The sequence below is a fragment of the Numenius arquata genome, chromosome 7, assembly GCF_964106895.1.
Source record: "Numenius arquata chromosome 7, bNumArq3.hap1.1, whole genome shotgun sequence".
In the NCBI taxonomy this organism is placed as follows: domain Eukaryota; kingdom Metazoa; phylum Chordata; class Aves; order Charadriiformes; family Scolopacidae; genus Numenius; species Numenius arquata.
Window position 1 is genome coordinate 37,049,329 of NC_133582.1, and position 20,310 is coordinate 37,069,638.

The 20,310-nt window shown below is 43.4% G+C and overlaps 1 protein-coding gene across 2 annotated transcripts in view; it reads left to right on the forward strand.

Moving 5' to 3' along the window:
* Nucleotides 1–20,310, forward strand: part of SEPTIN7 (septin 7) — a 76,726-nt gene that overhangs the window by 41,741 nt on the left and 14,675 nt on the right. For both annotated transcript variants that reach the window (XM_074151165.1, XM_074151166.1), the window contains exons 2-7: nucleotides 2,938–3,044; nucleotides 10,288–10,388; nucleotides 10,977–11,111; nucleotides 14,798–14,915; nucleotides 16,878–16,970; nucleotides 17,888–17,984. In XM_074151165.1, the coding sequence (XP_074007266.1) occupies nucleotides 2,938–3,044; nucleotides 10,288–10,388; nucleotides 10,977–11,111; nucleotides 14,798–14,915; nucleotides 16,878–16,970; nucleotides 17,888–17,984 (651 nt within the window). The remainder of the gene's footprint in view (nucleotides 1–2,937; nucleotides 3,045–10,287; nucleotides 10,389–10,976; nucleotides 11,112–14,797; nucleotides 14,916–16,877; nucleotides 16,971–17,887; nucleotides 17,985–20,310) is intronic.

Sequence of the window (20,310 nt, forward strand, 5' to 3'; positions counted from 1 at the left end):
GTAATGGAGCTGGCTGATGTGTATAAGCTAGCTTGTGTGGGAAATCCAGCTGGCTACTGCAGCGGAGAAAAGGTCTCGTCTGCTGAGGTTCCTAACTACTTTCTCTTCCGTAACTCTCAATTGTTTGCATTAAGCCGGGACATGTATCATAAGACAAGTTGAGAAGCATTCACTCAGAACCACAGAATGATATGGGGTTGGAAGGGACCTCTGGAGATCATCTAGTCCAACCCCCTGCCAGAGCAGGTCCACCCAGAGCAGGTTGCACAGGAACGTGTCCAGGCAGGGTTTGAATGTCTCCAGAGAAGGAGACTCCACCACCTCCCTGGGCAGCCTCTTCCAGGGCTCTGCCACCCTCACAGCAAAGAAGTTTAGATGGAACTTCTTCTTATGGTCAAGTTTGTGCCCGTTCCCCCTTGTCCTGTCCCTGGGCACCACTGAAAAAAGACTGGCCCCATCCTCCTGACACCCACCCTTGAAGTATTTATAGGCGTTGATCAGATCCCCCCTCAGCCTTCTCTTCTCCAGACTAAAAAGCCCCAAGTCCCTCAGCCTTTCCTCCTAAGAGAGATGCTCCAGCATCTTTGTATAGAATCATAGAATTGTCTGGATTGGAAGGGACCTTTAAGATCATCTAGTCCAACCATCAGCCTAACTCTGATTAAAAAAAAAAAAAAACCAAACAAAAACTAAAAAAACAAACAAAAAAACCAAACAAACAAACAAAACCTGAAAAGAAACAAAAAAAACAACCTATCACTAAACCATGTCTCTAAGCACTATGTCAGCCCGGCTTTTAAATACCTCCAGGGATGGGGCCTCAACCACTGCCCTGGGCAGCCCATGCCAATGTGCAATAACCCTTTCAGGGGAAGAATTCTTCTTAATATCCAATCTGAACCTCCCCTGGGGCAACTTGAGGCCATTTCCTCTTGTCCCATGGCCTGGGACTTGGGAGAAGAGACCGACCCCTCCCTGGCTACACCCTCCTTTCAGGGAGTTGGAGAGAGTGAGAAGGTCTCCCCTCAGCCTCCTTTTCTCCAGGCTGAACACCCCCAGCTCCCTCAGCCTCTCCTCACAAGACTTGTTCTCCAGACCCCTCACCAGCTCCGTTGCCCTTCTCTGGACCCGCTCCAGCCCCTCAATGGCTTTTTTGTGGGAAGGGGCCCAAAACTGGACACAGCCCTCGAGGTGGGGCCTCACCAGTGCCCAGTGCAGGGGGACCATCACCTCCCGAGTCCTACTCACCACGCTGTTCCTGACACAGGTCAGGATGCTGGTGGCCTTCTTGGCCACCTGGGCACACTGCTGGCTCCTGTTCAGCCCACAGTTCACCAACACCCCCAGGTCCTTTTCTGCCAGGCAGCTCCAGCCACTCTGCCCCAAGCCTGGAGTGCTGCAGGGGGTTGGTGTGACCCAAGGGCAGGACCCGGCACTTGCCCTTGTTGAACCTCATCCCATTGGCCTCGGCCCATCCATCCAGCCTGTCCAGATCCCTCTGCAAAGCCTTTCTACCCTCCAGCAGGTTGACACTCCCACCCAACTTGGTGTTGTCTGTGAACTGACTGAGGGTGCACTCGATCCCCTCGTCCAGATCATTGATAAAGATGTTAAAGAGAACCGGCCCCAACACCAAGCCCTGGGGGACACCACTCGTGACCGGCCGCGAGCTGGATTTAACTCCATTCACCACCACCCTCCGGGCCCGGCCTCCAGCCAGTTTTTAACCCAGTGGAGAGTCCTCCCATCCAAGCTTGTAGCCCTCTGCTGTACCCTCCCCAGCAGTTCACTGTCCTTCTTGAACTGGGGAGCCCAGAAGTGGATACAGTGCTCCAGATAGGGCCTAAAAACTTTGAGTTTTGTCTTTAAATCAGCCAGTATTTGGGGCTGGGCAGGATTGACAGGTTAGGTTTCTTTCTTTTCAAAGCGGGCGGGCAATGTAACTCATTCTCCTCCCTCAGTGACAGCATGTCACCAGGACTTACTTTGCACCCACATTCGTTAGCTTAAGAGCAATTTCTCTGCGACTGTTTCAGTTCAGGTCACCATCCTAACAGCACTGCAGGTGAAAACTTGCTTTTTTTTTCCTTAGTTCTCATGCCAGTGTGAATTGTCGCGTTGAAGTTGTTTCTTTACAATAGAAAACTAAGCAAGAGACTTGTCTCTGTAAACACTGTCATAAGTAGTTGATCTGAAACTCTTGTTCCTGTCTGTGTAGAGCTGTTAAATGGGGGATAAATTTTGCTGTAGGAATTGTAACTGTATTTCCTTGGTTGGTAATAGCAGTAGTGTCTCCGGATTCTTTATCAAGGCTGACTTAACTGTTGCTCATGAACTAATTACCTAAAAGCAGAGAAACAAAATGCAATCCCCCTTCCCCACCCCAACAACAACAAAATTCCCAGGCGAACCGCATAGTTCTGGAACTTCATTTTAGCTTTTGTGGCTTTAGGAGTTAGACCACAATAATCTCAGTCTCTTTTTTTTTTGTTGTTAGTTTGTTTTTCTCTCCCTCCCCCTCCTCCCCTTCATCCCCCAACAACAGGACCCTCAAATAATAAAATAATACTTGAAATAAAGGAGATAGCTTAGTCTGCTTTGGTGCCATGATAGGAAGTAATACCAGGAAGATAGCTTGTTTATAAACTTAAATGTGAGGCAGTGTCATCTTTGTGTGTTGTAATGGGAACGATGGAGAAGTGCTAAACATGTTCAGGACTTAATCTGATCAGAAACATGAATTTCTAAAGAATCCAGCAGCGAGAGTTGGATTTGCAAGGTTTTCCTTGAATCTATCATCTTTTCCAATTTTTTAAAGCCTTAGAGTGAAGTGCATGTTTTCAGGCAGTCCATTTCAAAAGTATTTGAAATGTAGATCGAAATGTTTATACTCCGTGATGCTCCTGGTTTTACTGAAACTGTTCTGTTTTCTTCTAGGTGAATCTGGACTGGGAAAATCAACATTAATCAACTCATTATTCTTAACAGAATTGTATTCCCCAGAGTATCCAGGTCCTTCACACAGAATTAAAAAGACTGTACAGGTATGTCTGGGTGAAAAAACTGCAGCTTGAATGATATAACTTGCAATTTAGCAACATATAGATACACTTTTCACATAAGCACCTGTATTTCCAATAAGTTCAGCTAGGATGTGAACCACTAAGAAATAGTCAGTGTGTCTTTCAGTATCCCTTAGCTACACAAAACTTCCAGGTTATGAAGCTTGTAGCCTGTTGAAGTGTGGGAGCCATGAAGTTGAAGTATCTTGAAGAGGAAACGTAACCCTCATGTTCAAAAAGGGGAAAAAAGGAAGACCAGGGAACTACAGACCAGTCAGTCTCACCTTTGTGCCCGGCAAGATCATGGAACGGGTCCTCCTGGAATCTCTGCTAAGGCACATGGCAAATAAGGAGGTGATTGGTGACAGCCAATATGTCTTCACCAAGGGCAAGTCATGCCTGACAAATTTGGTGGCCGCTTATGGTGGTGATACAGCATTGATAGATAAGGGGAGAGCAACAGACATCATCTTCCTGGACTTCTGAAAAGCGTTTGACACCTGTCCTGCATGGTGTCCTGGTCTCTAAATTGGAAAGGCATGGATTTGATGGATGGAGCATTTGGTGGATCAGGAACTGGATGGATGGCCACACTCAAAGGGTTGCGGTCACAAACTCGATGTCCCAAGTGGAAACCAGTGACAAGTGGTGTTCCTCAGGGGTCAGTACTGGGACCAGTGCTGTTCAACATCTTTGTTGGAGACATGAACAGTGGGATTGAGTGCACCCTCAGCAAGTCTGACAATGACACCAAGCTGTGTGGTGCGGTCGAGACACTGGAGGGAAGGGATGGCATCCAGAGGGACCTGGACAGGCTGGAGAGGTGGCCCCATGCAAACCTCATGAAGTTCAGCCAGGCCAAGTGTGGGGTCCTGCACCTGGGACATGGCAATCCCAGGCACAAATACAGGTTGGGTGGAGAATGGTCGGAGAGCAGCCCTGAGGAGAAGGACTTAAGGGTGTTGGTGGATGAGAAGCTCGACATGAGCTGTCAGTGTGCACTGACAGCCCAGAAAGCCAACCACATCCTGGGCTGCATCAAGAGAAGTGTGGCCAGCAGGTCAAGGGAGGTGATTCTACCCCTCTACTCTTCTCTGGTAAGACCCCACCTGGAGTAGTGTGTCCAGCTCTGGAGCCCTCAACAGAGAAAGGACATGGACCTCTTGGAACGGGTCCAGAGGGGGGCCACGAAGATGCTCAGAGGGCTGGAGCACCTCTGCTATGAGGACAGGCTGAGAGAGTTGAGGTTGTTCAGCCTGGAGAAGAGGAGGCTCCAGGGAGATCTTATAACGGCCTTCCAGTACCTGAAGGAGCTACAGGAGAGATGGGGAGGGACTCTTTATGGGGGAGTGGAGCGATAGGACGAGGGGTAATGGTTTTAAACTGAAAGAGGGGAGATTTAGATGAGATACTAGAAAGAAATTCTTTGCTGTGAGGGTGGTGAGACACTGGAACAGGTTGCCCAGAGAAGCTGTGGCTGCCCCATCCCTAGAGGTGTTCAAGGCCAGGCTGGATGGGGCTTTGAGCAACCTGGTCTGGTGGGAGGTGTCCCTGCCTATGGCAGGGGGCTTGGAACTGGATGATCTTTAAGGTCTCTTCCAACTCTAAACATTCTATGATTAAGCTGTGTATTGAATTTGTATTGAATTCAATACAAAGCTGTGTATTGAATTAGGAGGGCATGCAACATGCGAGCAGAAGTCGGGAAATTGAACGCTTTTTTTATTCAATGGAATCTCGAAAACTGTTCTCCCATGCTATGATCCACTGACCTTACTGTGTTCTGGGGGTTTTGGTTTGTTTTTGTTTGAGGTTTTGACTAGGGCTTTTTTTAATCCAATCCCTGAACGCTGAATAATTACCATAGAGCCAAGAAATTGCTTACTTTATCTAACGAGTAATTTTTTTGTTTGAGTATACTTGTAGCGCGATGTTTCTTTGCTTTCAGTTACTTGTTGTGATGAATGAAAAATCAGGAAGAAGAACATTTTAAAAAAGAAACTGAAACCGGGTCAGTGTCTAAGTGAGGATAAAATTATTTCCCCCTACAACTATGTGTATGCAACTGTGTATGATGTGGAGGAGGTTCCATTCAGATATTAAATCAAAGAATTAACAGCAGGAGCTGCTGTTTGGATCCATGGGGTTTATATTCTTTGCCAGTGTAAACCTTTCTAAGTTGAGGATGTCAGGAGTTTTGAAGGATAGAGATCACAGAATGCTATGGGGTTGGAAGGGACCTCTGGAGACCATCTAGTCCAACCCCCTGCCAAAGCAGGTCCACCCAGAGCAGGTTGCACAGGAACGTCTCCAGGTGGGTTTTGAATGTCTCCAGAGAAGGAGACTCCACCACCTCTCTGGGCAGCCTCTTCCAGGGCTCTGCCACCCTCACAGGAAAGAAGTTCCTCCTCATGTTTAGATGAAATTTCTTACGTTCCAGTTTGTGCCCGTTCCCTCTTGTCCTGTCCCTGGGCACCACTGAAAAAAGACTGGCCCTATCCCCCTGACACTCACCCTTTAAGTATTTATAGGCGTTGATCAGATCCCCCCTCAGCCTTCTCTTCTCCAGACTAAAAAGCCCCAAGTCCCTCAGCCTTTCCTCCTAAGAGAGATGCTCCAGGCCCCTGGAGGCAGATCAGCAGAGCATCCTAAAATCTGGGTGGTAATAATAGCCTGCTCTTATATGGTGGGAATAACTTCCTGATGAGGAAGTTTAGAAGAGAGTATCCCATAGATTAATGGAAACTGTGGTTTGGACTTGAAAACAATTGTAGCTTGAAGTTGTTTCCTGAGGCAGGTCCTTTGTATTAATTTAATGGAAAACAAAGGAAAACGGTTACTAGTGACTCGATGTCAGATGAATTCAAAGGAAACTTCTTCAGAAATGATGGGGCATGAAGTATGTTTTCTCCCATCATTATTTGACTATTTTAAATGGCTTATGGTAAAGGCCTGTTTAATCCATTAAAAGTAGTCGAGCTGTAACAAGCATCAAGTCACGAATGCCGTGTAGTGACTGCCAAGGAGACCCGTGTGACCCAGTTGACTGGAGTGCATGGGAAAATGGCCGGTCGGAGGAGACTTTTAATAAAAAGTTTTAAATTCCAAGACTTGAACTAATGTTTTCCATGAATCCCTTGGGAATACTTGTAAATCAGATGATAGGATGCAGTTGGATGTTTAACTATGAATGACACTAGTTTACAGTGATTTTCTGGATCTTTTCCAGATGTTGCTGCTTTCTGTGCCTTTGACCATGTATGGACACATCCCTTTAGGTTAGAAAAATGCAGCTTTCCAGAGGCTTGATGGCACGTTCTTCACCTACTGTCTCTTACCAGCAGTCTCTACTGCTTAACAGTATATGGTGGATATGGTCTGATTGTCCACAACGTGAGTGTAGGGTATCTAATTTGATAGATGTTATCTGATGAACTTCAACAAAGGCAAATGTAGGGTGCTGCACCTGGGGAGGAATAACCAGGTTATTAACCAGGAATAACCAGGACAGGTTGGGGGCTGACCTGCTGGAGAGCAGCTCTGAGGAGGAAGACCTGGGAGTCCTGGTGGACAACAGGATGACCATGAGCCAGCAATGGGCCCTTGTGGCCAAGAAGGCCAATGGCATCCTGGGGTGCATCAGGAAGAGTGTGGCCAGCAGGTGGAGGGAGGTCATCCTGCCCCTCTACTCTGCCCTGGGGAGGCCCCATCTGGAGCACTGGGTCCAGTTCTGGGCTCCCCAGTTCAAGAAGGACAGGGAACTGCTGGAGAGGGTCCAGCAGAGGGCTACAAAGATGATGAGGGGCCTGGAATATCTCTCTTAGGTAGAGACATTCAAACCCATCTGGACATGTTTCTGTGCAGCCTGCCCTGGGTGGACCTGCTTTGGCAGGGGGTTGGAGTAGATGATCTCCAGATGTCCCTTCCAACCCCATAGCATTCTGTGATTCTGTAGGGTTTTGAAAACCCTGCTCTGATAGCAAGATACCTATGTAAATTTATGGAAAGTAAGAATCAGTTGAAATCCTCACCACCCAGGAAGGTATTAGCAGGGTCTGCAGAGATTCACTTATTGCAGGCCATTTGTCAGGAAGGTGACTTCACCAATTCAGCCACGCTTCTATTTTACAAGCGTAAAGAATCGGGGGAAAAATGTTTGACGTGGCGTTTCTGAGGATCTCCTGACCTTCCTTTTCCTTTGTTATAAACGCACGTTCAAGATAATGTTCTATTAATTGCTTCTTTTGTAAAAGCATTCCACTGTGAGTGCTTAATAATTTAATGGTTCTTGCTGGGAGTTTTTTGTGCTGGAGAATAAAGCTGATACCTTGTAGCACTTGGCAGGAGTACAGCCCTTAACCTTATCATCTCTAGTATTTTGAAAGTGTTAGGAGTTTCTTAGACTTGCGGAGAGCGTGGTTTTAGGAGGGCTCTGTGGTCACTATGTGCAAAAGATAGTAAAAAGAATGCAAGGAATCAGAAGTTAATCTGTGTGCTAAAGCTTGTGAGTAGTAAACTCTTGGCTGAGTTGACTGTGTGGCTGGGGATTTACTCTCTGGAGTTCCGGCATGGATTGCGTGCAGTAAAATTTCTCCATAGAATTCTTGGAGGTGGCAGGTGGGGGGGAGATGCATTCCCCACAATTAAACTAGAAGTTTTCAAAGCACTGCGCGTATTCCTGGGTTCTCATGGCTTTGGAGTGGGCGCTCGTGGAAAGATAGGAGTTGTACAGTTAGTGAAAGGGTAACTTGGGGGTGGCTTAGGCTGGAGGGTGTGGGTTGGGTTTTTTTTATTTCTTTATTTTAAACCTTCCTAACCTTGCAGTAAGGCCTGTTCAAGTAGGAGATCGATCTGGGGGGGGGGGGGAGGGAGGGGCTTGAAGTTCACCCCAACCTGAGTTCTTCTGTGACCAGCATCCAGGTAGCCCGGTGTTGGGGGCTCTTGTTTTATGAAAGTCTTACTGATATTTTTGTTGCGTGAGGAACCAGCTCTGACGACTGCATGCTGTAGACAGCTGTAGCGTATGTAGTGGAGTTAATTTTTTGAGACCTGTCAGTGAAAGGGGTTGATCTGATTGAGATACAATCCCTACTGATGAGTAGATAAAAATAGCATCCTGCACGCTCAGAGGTTAAATATGGAGCTTTCTTTGCAGTTAGTTACTGTTCTCTGTGTTTCTGTGTATTCTCTTCTGAATTACAATCAGTGTTCCGCTTGTGCAAGAGAGATTTAGTTTGACTTTCTGCAGAGTATTAATTTGTCTTGTAGATTGATATTGCATCACGTAACCAGTGATTGCAAAGGGTTTGCAACAGCATCCAGGTGTGGCTGTGAGAGAGTCTGCTTCGCCTTTATAACTAGGGATGTGCAAGCACTTAAGCGGCATCGATACCATCTCTCAAATCTTGAGCAGGTCAAGAGACCGTCCAGCTAGGGTTAATTGTCCAAGTTTCTGCTCTCTTGGAGTTCATTACTGAATGTTCTTGCAGATGTTCACCTAGTTAAATATAACTTCATTTTCTCTCCTCGTTTAGGGTTCAGGAAGCTTAAGAAATGTTAAGCAATGAGCAACAAGGTGGCATCGACGTCTGCCAGCTCGTGTGTGGCTCTGAATAAATGGCTCACATGGTTATAGAATCACTGAATGGTTAGAGTTGGAAGGGACCTTAAAGATCATCCATTTCCAACCCCCCTGCCCTGGGCAGGGACACCTCCCACCAGACCAGGTTGCTCAAAGCCCCATCCAGCCTGGCCTTGAACCCCTCCAGGGATGGGGCAGCCACAGCTTCTCTGGGCAACCTGTTCCAGTGTCTCACCACCCTCACAGGAAAAAATTCCTAGTATCTCATCTAAATCTCCCCTCTTTCAGTTTAAAACCATTACCCCTTTTCCTATCACTCCACTCCCTGATCAAGAGTCCCCCCCCATCTCTCCTGTAGCTCCTTCAGGTACTGGAAGGCTGCTACAAGGTCTCCCCGGAGCCTTCTCTTCTCCAGGCTGAACAACCCCAGCTCTCTCAGCCTGTCCTCATAGGAGAGGTGCTCCATCCCTCTGAGCATCTTCATGGCCTCCGCTGGACCCGTTCCAACAGGTCCATGTCCTTCCTGTGCTGAGGGCTCCAGAGCTGGACACAGTACTCCAGGTGGGGTCTCACGAGAGCAGATTATCTATAAAGTGGCGTCACTAGTTAATTTAATAGATATTTTCTTAATATCGAGGGGAAAAAAAAAGTATGATTAAATGTGTGAGCAATTGGAAAGAGCTAACCTGCTAACAGGAGTTTTTCCTTTATCAGACTGATACGACAGTGGTGTACAGCATGTTCTCAGGCAGATACACCTGATGGTGGCATTATCAGTAATCACTGAGCTAGTGGTAGAAAGAAAGGGTAGTAGTTTATTTGCTGTTCAGCCTAAATTTTATGTGTGGTGACGTGCTGAATCTGTTGGATGGGTTTCCTGCAAGCTGCCTGCACTGCAGATGGGTGGTCCCAACTCCAGATGGGCGTTCCCACGCCCAGCTTTTGCATCATGCCATGTGCTGATGCCATTGCCTTCTGAGCCAGGTTTCCACCAGTGACCTGTGCTAACAGGAACCAATCCATTACAGTCACGTGAGGTCTAACTCAGCAGATTGCACTTAGATTGTGTTACCTACCAATATATCAATCTGTTCGTAACGGGAAACCATCGCTTTCTGTGATCCCTTTCCCAAGCATTTTACTAGTGAAGAATAAATGTGTTCTTAAAAATAGATTAACAGGGCTAGAAATGTAGTGTCAAAGGTGCGAGGGGGATTAGTTTTGAAAAGTGTAATTTTCTTTGAAGTGACCGAAGTTCACAATTTCATTAAGTAAATGCCTGGGTTATCAGAATGTCTGAATATCTCAGAACATCTTTCTCTCTCTCTCTTTTTTTAATACCGGCATTAGTATTGGTTAGGGTTTTCCCTATTTTTACAGGAGTTAAAATATTAAGATATCCTACATAGACTTAGATGGGTTCTTTTATCACAACTTGAAATCATGATCCTTTTTTCTTGAAAAAAAATTGAATTATTGTCAAATTACTGGGATTTTATAAGCCAAACACGAACCCAGAATCCCTCTGAAGCAGAAGAGTTAACAATTCTCTGTCAGATTTATTATTCATGGAATGCTTTTCCCGGTGTTTAAGATGGGTGACTAAATGGCTAAAAATGTAATCTTACCTTATTCGTTTTCCAGGTTGAGCAGTCAAAAGTTTTAATCAAAGAGGGTGGTGTTCAGTTACTACTTACAATAGTTGACACACCAGGATTTGGAGATGCTGTGGATAATAGTAATTGGTAAGACGTTCTTTGTATGTTCTGCCACGATAATTCTGAATTGTGTTGTGCGTGTGTGAGATATAATACCTTGTGACATTTTTTTTAAAATGCACACTTCAGTTGAAATATTAATGCTTTTAAACTTTTCAGTTAGGTGAAAACTTTTAACTACTGTAGTTCCGAGTAACCTTTAGAACTCGATTGAAACGCTTTCAGCTTTTCCTTTTAAAGCGAATGGAGCATTTGGCTCTTCATCCCCACGTGCAGTGTGCACAACCAACTTCTGGGCCGGCACAAGATGTGACCAGGAAAGTGTATTCCTTTGGCAACTGTACTTAAGTGTTCTATTTAATGCTATTACAATGAAGGTAATTGGGTTTGAAAGGGTTTTTCAGTGAACTCACAGATTGGATCTTCAGAGCTATGTAAGTGGGTTGTATTTTGAGGACCTGGTCACTTAAAATGTGCTGTCTTGAAGTCTCTTAATTTAAAATTAAAAAAAAAGGCAAGCCATGGGGAAATAGTGTACATCTGTGTCTTAGTAAAGACAGACTTTTTTACAGAAATGATGTAACTTACAGGTTTTTATTCATGTAACCTCTGCAGTTGGCAGCCAGTTATCGACTACATTGACAGTAAATTTGAGGACTACCTGAATGCAGAATCTCGAGTGAACAGACGTCAGATGCCAGATAACAGAGTGCAGTGTTGTTTATACTTCATTGCTCCTTCAGGACACGGGTTGGTATTAGTGTATTTTATGTTTCCTTTCTCTGTCTTTTATTTCAGATGAGCATCCAAATTCGGCATTGTTAGTTATGTAAAGCTCCACATAGGATTTTCTTAATGGCCTGCAGACCATGCTTAATTTCAAGATGAGCTTACTTTGGCTCGTCAAACATCAGCAAGCCAGACAAGTAGTAAGTTACAACACCAGAAAACATGATTGCACATTAATTACATAACAAGAAAAATACTATTAGAACAATTAACAATACACAGATGTTCCCAAGCGCCAGGTCTGTTTGTGATCTCTATGTCTTTTGTTCACACACTCCAGATAGAAACTGGTTCATGCTTCAAGCAACAGGATTTTTCCTTTCCGCTCTTCCTCCCTCCCTTTGATTTTTAATGATAAATTGAAGATAAGTTTCATGCATCCTTTTAAGCATGCTTTTATTCACCTGGGGTGTAATCCTTTATCTAGTGGCAATGCTAATGTAGGCATTCTGGATTTTCTTCGATGATTATGCAATCTTCCACCCCTGCTTAGTTTTTGACTTGATCAGACTTCTATCTAGTGGTAGAGAGAGAGAACTGCATTTCCAAGGATGCAGATTGACTGTATCTGAAATTGGTTGATGAGCATTTTATCATTGTATTATAACTAATTAAATTTGTCAGACTCTTCCGTTATACCTTCAAAATGAGAAGGAGGAGAGGATGAGCAGCCTATTCTATTGTATGGGTCAAGAGTAGTAAAACTTGAAGGGAACAGCGAAGGAATTCTGAGGAATATTCCTCAGGCAGTGAAAAATGCCAACTGTTACACTCAGCTTCTGGAGCTGACATGGGAATGATTCTAATATTGTTGAACTTGACAGCGGCTTCTCAAATTTGGAAGGAAATACTGGGAGGTGGAGAAAAGTTTTTCTTTGTAGGCTTACCTTAACTAAATGTCATTTTGGTTATTGTTCATCATGTGTGTTTGTAATTGTCAGTGTGTCAGAACATGCATATCAATTTTAAATATAAACACTTGAATCCCTGGCATGTACTGGTTTGCTAGTGTGCAAAATCAAAATGGCATTTAAATAAAGGGAAGATTCCTTGTGCTAGTCAATCTTTTTTTGAGCTAACTTTCAGATTCTTGAAAAAACATTTGTCTTCCTTCCATGCCCCCATACCCTCATTTTACTCATTAAAAATTTCTAAACCAGTGGAAGGTACAAATTGTTTGTAAGGAAAAATAAAGGTAAGGCTTCAGATAAATTAAGGTTTTGGCTATTGAATTTGTGAGGCTAAAAGCTGGAAGAGTGTGTTCCTTGTACAGGTATTTAATCTTATTCTTGGGGGGGGAAAAGGTGTAACGTTGAGCTAAATTTTCTTAGTGTCTTTCAATTGCTAGAATAAATGCTTAGAACTGTAGTCTACTGAAGGAAATGAACAGAGCACAGAGAAAATGGTGCTGCTGTTAGTGTTAATTTCCTCTTTAAAGATATTGCCTTTTCTGAAAGGACATTGCTCACTTCCTACCTGATTTTTGTGGCCGTGCAGTCATGGGTCATGTTTCCTGTGCAGGCAGCAGCACATGTAACCAACCAATCGAGTACTGTACTCCTCACTCTTAATAATGCGTGGTTGGATTTACTTTTGAATTAAAGCATTTATAGGTGAACCTACTTCTGATTGTCCTTATGACTTCATACATTTGTAAAAGCCAGCTTGTTACAAGAAGGCCAACAGCATCCTGGCCTGTGTGAGGAACAGCGTGGGGAGTAGGACTCGGGAGGTGATGGTCCCCCTGCACTGGGCACTGGTGAGGCCCCACCTCGAGGGCTGTGTCCAGTTTTGGGCCCCTTGCCACAAAAAAGCCATTGAGGGGCTGGAGCGGGTCCAGAGAAGGGCAATGGAGCTGGTGAGGGGTCTGGAGAACAAGTCTTGTGAGGAGAGGCTGAGGGAGCTGGGGGTGTTTATCGGTTGGACTAGATGATCTTAAAAGGTCCCTTCCAACCTAGGTGATTCTGTGATTCTGTGTTCAGCCTGGAGACAAGGAGGCTGAGGGGAGACCTTCTCACTCTCTCCAACTCCCTGAAAGGAGGGTGTAGCTAGGGGGGGTCAGTCTCTTCTCCCAAGTCCCAGGCCATGGGACAAGAGGAAATGGCCTCAAGTTGTGCCAGGGGAGGTTCAGATTGGATATTAAGAAGAATTTTTCCCCGGAAAGGGTTATTGCACCTTGGACTGGGCTGCCCAGGGCAGTGGTTGAGGCCCCATCCCTGGAGGTATTTCAAAGCCGGGTTGACATAGTGCTTAGAGACATGGTTTAGTGATGGTTTTGATCAGAGTTAGGTTGATGGTTGGACTAGATGATCTAAAAGGTCCCTTCCATCCTAGACAATTCTATGATTTATAAAGGAAAAAAATTGCAGGTTGGGTCCTTCCTGTTAATGCATCCTACTGTTTTTAGCTGGTGACCCCACCGACATCTGAACTGTTAGTTTGGAGGGGAGAGTGAAGGGGCAGGGGGAGCCTTCCAGGTAAGTGAATGGGGTGATAATGAATTGCAGCCTCTTTCTGCAATTCTAGGGTCTTTTCTGTAAAGTCTTCCTGCTTCAGTCTCCACTGTAAACTCAAGAACCTGAGGTGTTCGGAACTATTATACTTTGGCAACTCTCCTTAGACCTGATGTTGCCCCTAGGTAGCTTTTTGAAGTGAGGAGAGGGAAGGCACATTAAGGTGAATGTGTAGCTAAACCAGCGCTCTTAATCGAGACGTGCATTGATGTTAGCTGTGTAATGGCAACATTGGGAAGCTGAGACATTCAGTGGCAGGTAGAAAACGTTAGAGTGAAGTTAAGTGTGTGTTCTTTAACGTTTTCTTTATTCTTTTTTATGTGCTTTGGAGAAGAAGCTGAATTTGAGTACCAAATGAATCTGGTTTTAATGTTCCTAATCCTAATTTCTTTTATATGAGAAATAATCTTGTTAAATCCCGTAAGCGAATCCTTTAAGCCTGACTAAACTTGCTGTAATTCTCAAGCATTAATGCATCAAAACCTCGGTGGCTTTTCTTTAGCAAGCAGGAAATATTGACCGCTTTGACCCCCATCGATGGTTTTATGTACCCATATGGTGAGTGGTTTAGTTCTTGTCATTGTCATCGGCTTTCATAATGGTCTTTTTGTTTTACGTAGCAATTTAGAGATGGGATATTTCTACTTCGTTTGGACACAGGCCACAGTTAACTGGCTTCAGCAGTCTAGTTTATAAAAAAACATCTCGCAGCCCGCTCTCGGGAAGAAGCAGCCAAATAAACACGACTTTCAGAAACTCAATCTGGGTGTGTGAACAGAGCATGGTTCACAACTGTAAACCCTGACCAGTCAGGCTTTAAATGGGACTGTCGTCCAGCTAATGACACAAGCTTCACCTTCTTTGCAGGAGAGTTCTTATCACTTCCTTAAATGAGTGTAATTTCAGGTAGCAGAAGGCTCGTGACTAGTAGTAATACTGACTTCTGACTTACTCCTCTGGTATTATTCAGCTCTAAGGGATTTCCTATTGCAGGTAGCCTTTTCAATTTCATTCAAGCATCTCTTGCTCATAAATCAGCGTCTTCAAGAGTAGTTGCCTGGGCAAATCTCGAATCATTGGTATGTTCTTCTTTAATTCATATAAATTGCAAAGCTTTAATATGCTGTCTTTCAGACTTAAGCCTTTGGATATAGAGTTTATGAAGCGCCTGCATGAAAAAGTGAATATCATTCCACTCATTGCCAAAGCAGACACACTTACACCCGAGGAATGCCAACAGTTTAAAAAACAGGTGAGATGAAAGATTAATATCTACAACATGGGATAATTTACTAAGCCCGTCCCTATGGATATGGTGAGATTTAACTTCTTATATGCAAAGTTTAAACCCTGAAGCAACAACTTGAGACGGCAAAGCTAAGTAATTTATATCTCTAGATTTAATTATATTTCTTGGTGAAATAATCTTGTTTCTGTCCTCAGGGGAAGAGGTTTCAAGTTTAGTATGATTCTTGGCAAGTGAAGTAATTCACTGCTGAGATAAAAATCAGTAAGGGAGGAAGGGAGCTTTCAAGATTTAGGTGACTAACAGAAGTTGTGTTTGGTTGTTTTGGTTTTTTTAATAAAAAAAGAGGTATTTAACAGTGTTACGGTACTATTGATTGTGGCATTCCCTTTTGTGTTGACGCACTGTATTTATTAAAGATGCCTCAGGTATTAGGTGAGAAAGAGTATACCTGGCATTCAGTCTTGGGCTGTGGCAACGCGTTTTAAAGACGGTGAGATAAATCTAACATTGATACAACAATGTTAGATTGTAGAATAAATTTGGTATTAATGGCTTAGAGTGGTTTATGTTTTGTTTTCAACTACATGATCAGATTAGAACATTTGAGCTTCGCTGTATTGTATGAGGAGGATAAGGAGACCCAGAACAGGACAAGAATAAGGCATGAAGTTTGTTCTATTGAATGGTGTCCGGTCCTAGTTTAAAAGAGCAGGGGTTCTGAAAAAAGTTGGCATTAAGAGAAGTTTTGCACACAACTATTGAAAATTAAAGGGCATTTTCTGTCTTGAGGAAATGTAGGCAAGATGCTGTAGACCTGAAGTCTGTTTTGGTTGCATTTAAATTTTTTTGTTTTATTTTTGATGTAACTCTATACGGAGGGGAAAAAGTAGTAGTAGAACACAGGATATTTCTTAATATATTAACCAGCTTTCTCAATGAGTTGATGTTAAATAGGGGGAGGCTTTCCCCAGTTAAACTTTGAAAATAAGACCTTGCATGAATTGGAAACTTATGTTCTTACAAGATTGCAAACCCAGGAACCAGCAGTATTCCCCAAGGCTCTGCAGTGCAGCTCTCAGCTAAATGCTCTGATGTTTTTCAGTTCTAAAATTCTGGAAAACTAATCGGCTTGTTTTTTAAAGATACCCTTCAGACAAATGGAGCACCCAAAACAGCGCAGTCTCGTTTTTGATGACACTGACAGTTATTCTTAAATTTTCATTAGTGCTTGCAAATATCTTTTAACACAACTAAGCACTAGAGTCGGTCCGTCAGTCACAAGCTCTGTTAAAATAGGCAGGTGATCCTGCTTCAAGCAACTGATGCTCAGGTGAGCTAGAAACAGAGAAGACTAGGAGTGACAGCAGTAGCTATTGTGGGAACCCGAAGGGCCAAAGTATGCCTGCGGTTATCTATTCAAATAGATTTTTATTTTTTTTTTTTTAAGATACTCAGTTGCAAGACTAACCTGAGATTTTAAGCTACCGACATTCATTTTTGCTGCCTTGTGTTGATGGAATAGTATTGTGTTAGCTGTGAGAAAGAGTGGTCGGGCATTGGAACAGGCTGCCCAGGGAGGTGGTTGAGTCACCATCCCTGGATGTGTTTAAGAGCCGTTTAGATGTGGTGTTGGGGGATATGATATAGGGGAGAACTTTGTAGTGTAGGGTAGATGGTTGGACTCGATGATCCCAAGGGTCTCTTCCAACCTGGACGATTCTATGATTCTATGAGGCTCTGGCTCCGATCCCGTCTTCTCCTGGCTAAGGAGAGATGGTCGTGCTGGTTATCCCTGGGGTGACCTGATGGTGTTTAGCACGTGCAAGTTTTGTGATGTAACTTAGTCACCTTCATATGCAAGGATCTTGCATATCAAACCAAAGGAGGGAGAATCAGATCGCAGCAAGAAATAGAGTTGTTCTATAGTCTGAATTCCTCAAACAAGTAATGTATTTTTGGTTTTAGATAATGAAAGAAATCCAAGAACACAAAATTAAAATATATGAATTTCCAGAAACAGATGATGAAGAAGAAAATAAGATCGTTAAAAAGATAAAGGTAAATAATTTTCTTTTGATTAACTGCTTACGGGGTGGGGTGGGAGGGAAGGTAGAAAGTGAAAAGTTTCTTGTCAGTAATGAAAAGCCCACCAAAATTTTTAGAAGATAAAAATCAGATGTAAAGCTGTTCGAAGAGTCACTGTTCCTCAGTTTTTTGTTTATTCATGTTTTTTGGTTTGTTCTTTTATGTTGGAGTCTGTCTTATATATGTTTCTTGAGCCTTGCTTCTGTTTGTTCGGTAGCTTTAACAGCCTTTAAGAGGTTTTAAATTTTGTTGTTGCTCTGGGAATCACCCAGGATGGCTGGACTGGGAATCGCCTAGGATAGCCAAAGGTAAATAGCACGAATGGAAGATACTCTGGGACTCTGCCTAGAGGAGAAGAGCATAATAAAAGCAAAGACAAAAGTCCAAAATACTAAGCTTTGTACACTCTTCCTTTCAGCTACTTAAAGCTGCTCTTGGCTTCATCGTTGCTTGTGACACTGGAGGGATTTTTGGTTCAGCTGAAAACAAGAAGCAGTTCTTTGCCAAACCTTTGAAAACTGGGTACAAGATCCAGTCAAAAGCAACATTCTTTGTAGCCAGTGGGAATAGGAATTGATAAATAATTAGTGCAATTGATTAAATAGGAAATTGTTTGCCTGTTGCTTAACTTACTAAGTGACAGTAATGTCTGTTTCTTAACTAGATTTACAGAATATATCGGTGTAAGGAATTTCAGAGGGGGTGTGTGTATATATATGTCATTAAGCTAGACATAGGTCAGTAAACATAACTCTTCTTGCATTTGGGGTAAGCAGCATTGCAGTGTTCCAGCGCCAAACTAGCTTACGTCGAGTTTATACATGGGCGTGCTTTCACTGTCTTTTGGCAGTAGAAATTTTGAGTTTTGAAAGTAACCCTTTATCTTGTAGGACCGTTTACCTCTTGCTGTGGTAGGTAGTAATACGATCATTGAAGTCAACGGCAAGAGAGTCAGAGGAAGGCAGTACCCATGGGGTGTTGCAGAAGGTAAGGCTTTCTCATGATTTTTATTTGTTCAGTTTTAAAGTGTTTGAAATGCTCGATTTGAATGGGCTTTGGTCTGGAAATGTATTGAATATACTGTTTCGTTATTCTGATGGTCTTGGAACAAGGTAAAGGTTCAGCAACGTGTAACTTTGCAAGCAGATTTTTGCTGAAGCCTCACTGAGGGATTGTAAAACCTGTAGTAAATTACTGCGGTTGATGTAATTTAAGCCTCATCATCCACTTGCTAGCATTATTTTCATTTTCTTCATATAAAAATCATGTATTTCTTAAAATCTTCTTTCTAGAGCACTCACATTATAAATGTTAATTTGATCAGCTTGACTAGTATAAATTCAACTTGAAGTTTCTTGAAGAATTTCTTACTTTCCCCAAAACATCTGAGTCCTCATTGCTGGGCTGTAGCAAAAGGAAGGTACCTGGTCATGAATCGAATACTTTCGATAGTTTCCCTTGTTTAATTTTTCATTTTTCTTTTTTTTAGTTCCTTTAAAAACCTTATTCTCTACTCGAATATAACTGTATGTTCCTCTGGCAACCATTGCTTGTGCTTTAAGGTCCCTTCCAACTCTGACCATTCTATGATGTAATGCTCTTATTTCAAACAGCACATGAGAAATAAAGCTTGCACCAGGCTGTATAATGACACAATTGCTACTAAACCTTTCTTTTTTTTTCCGTGCTCATTGAATTTTTTTTCCTTGTAGTGTGCATGTATTGAATAAAGAGAAGATTTCTTTTCCTCTTTTCACTCTTTTGGCCTTCCAAGAGGAACGGGCTATAAATTTGACACGGTGTAAAACAGACCCCCAAAAAATCACCAACCAACAAGCAGTGTATGGACCAATACTTTAAAGAAAAATGCTGGAGCGCTTTGAAGTGCATGTCTGGCAGGAAATGAGGTTTGGCAGAAAGTGAAAACCCGCTGCACCAGAGAGGATCGAGCTTTATTTTAAGGCTCTTGTGTTAGCTTTTGGAAATGTACAAGTTGGTGCTGCTTTTCTTGCCTTTAAAGCAAATTTCAAAGATGTTTCACACTCATGTGATTGTACAGCTTTGGGGAGGGAAGAACTACAGCCGGACTAAAAGGAACCTCTTTAAGTGGCTTTGAGTCTGTCAGCTACAGACCGAATACTCGGAGATGATGCTTTTTGGGGAGTTTTTTGGGAGTTTTTTTTCATGTGCTACAGGAAGGCTGGGGAGGGTCTGTTCACAAAGGCCTGCAGTGACAGGACAAGGGGCAATGGTTTTAAGTTGGAGAAGGGGAGATTGAGATTGGATATTAGGAAAAAGTTCTTTACTCTGAGGGTGGTGGAACACTGGAATAGGTTGCCCAGGGAGGTGGTTGAGGCCCCTTCCCTGGAGACATTCAAGGTGAAGCTCGACGAGGCCCTGGGCAACCTGGTCTTCTAGTTGAGGGTGTCCCTGCTGACTGCGGGAAGGTCGGACTAGATGACCTTTGGAGGTCTCTTCCAGCCTGGACCAATCTATGAATCTGAGGGGGAACTTAATAGTTTGTGTAAAACCACGGAATAAAATAATGCAGGAGTGCAGATGTAAGATGAACACACAAAGAGGCTACTTGCTTCATTTTTCTGTAGGATTCACTAAATGTACTAGGGTTATTTTAATTCCTTCATCCTGTTTTTCGTCCTCCTTCCCATGAAAGGCCAGGCTGGATGGGGCTTTGAGCAACCTGGTCTGGTGGGAGGTGTCCCTGCCCAGGGCAGGGTGGTTGGAACTGGATGATCTTTAAGGTCCCTTCCAACTCTAACCATTCTATGATTCTAAAATGGCAATCTCTATTTCATGGCCACATTGGAACCTGCTTCGTGCCTTTCTTTTTTGTGCGCTGAGAGCTTTTTGTGTTGCCTTCTCTATCTGCACCCCAGTGTGTTCTGGGGTGCGCATTTTTCTCCAGCGTCATTTCATTATCCGTCAGGGAAACACCACTCACAGCATCAGCCTCCTCTACAGTGATGGGATGACAGGCACGGCTGGAATAGGTGGCATCTAATGACAGCTGCCAAGCCTTTCTTTTAGTCTGTAGGCAGGTGCATCAAATGAAATATGACCTTCCTTTGTTTAGTTAATAATTAAGAACTAAATCCAAATTGGCTATTGCAGTACTCAAACCAACGTATGCTGCTATTGTACAAAAATGTAATTTTCATTTTTCTCATGCATATAAAGTTTTGTTGTATAAAATGCTTAGACAGCCCTTAAGGCCGAAACTGCAACCAAAAATCCAAAGTCCAATTCCTGGATTGGCCACGGATGCAACCTTAGAAACTGGAGCCATAACCCA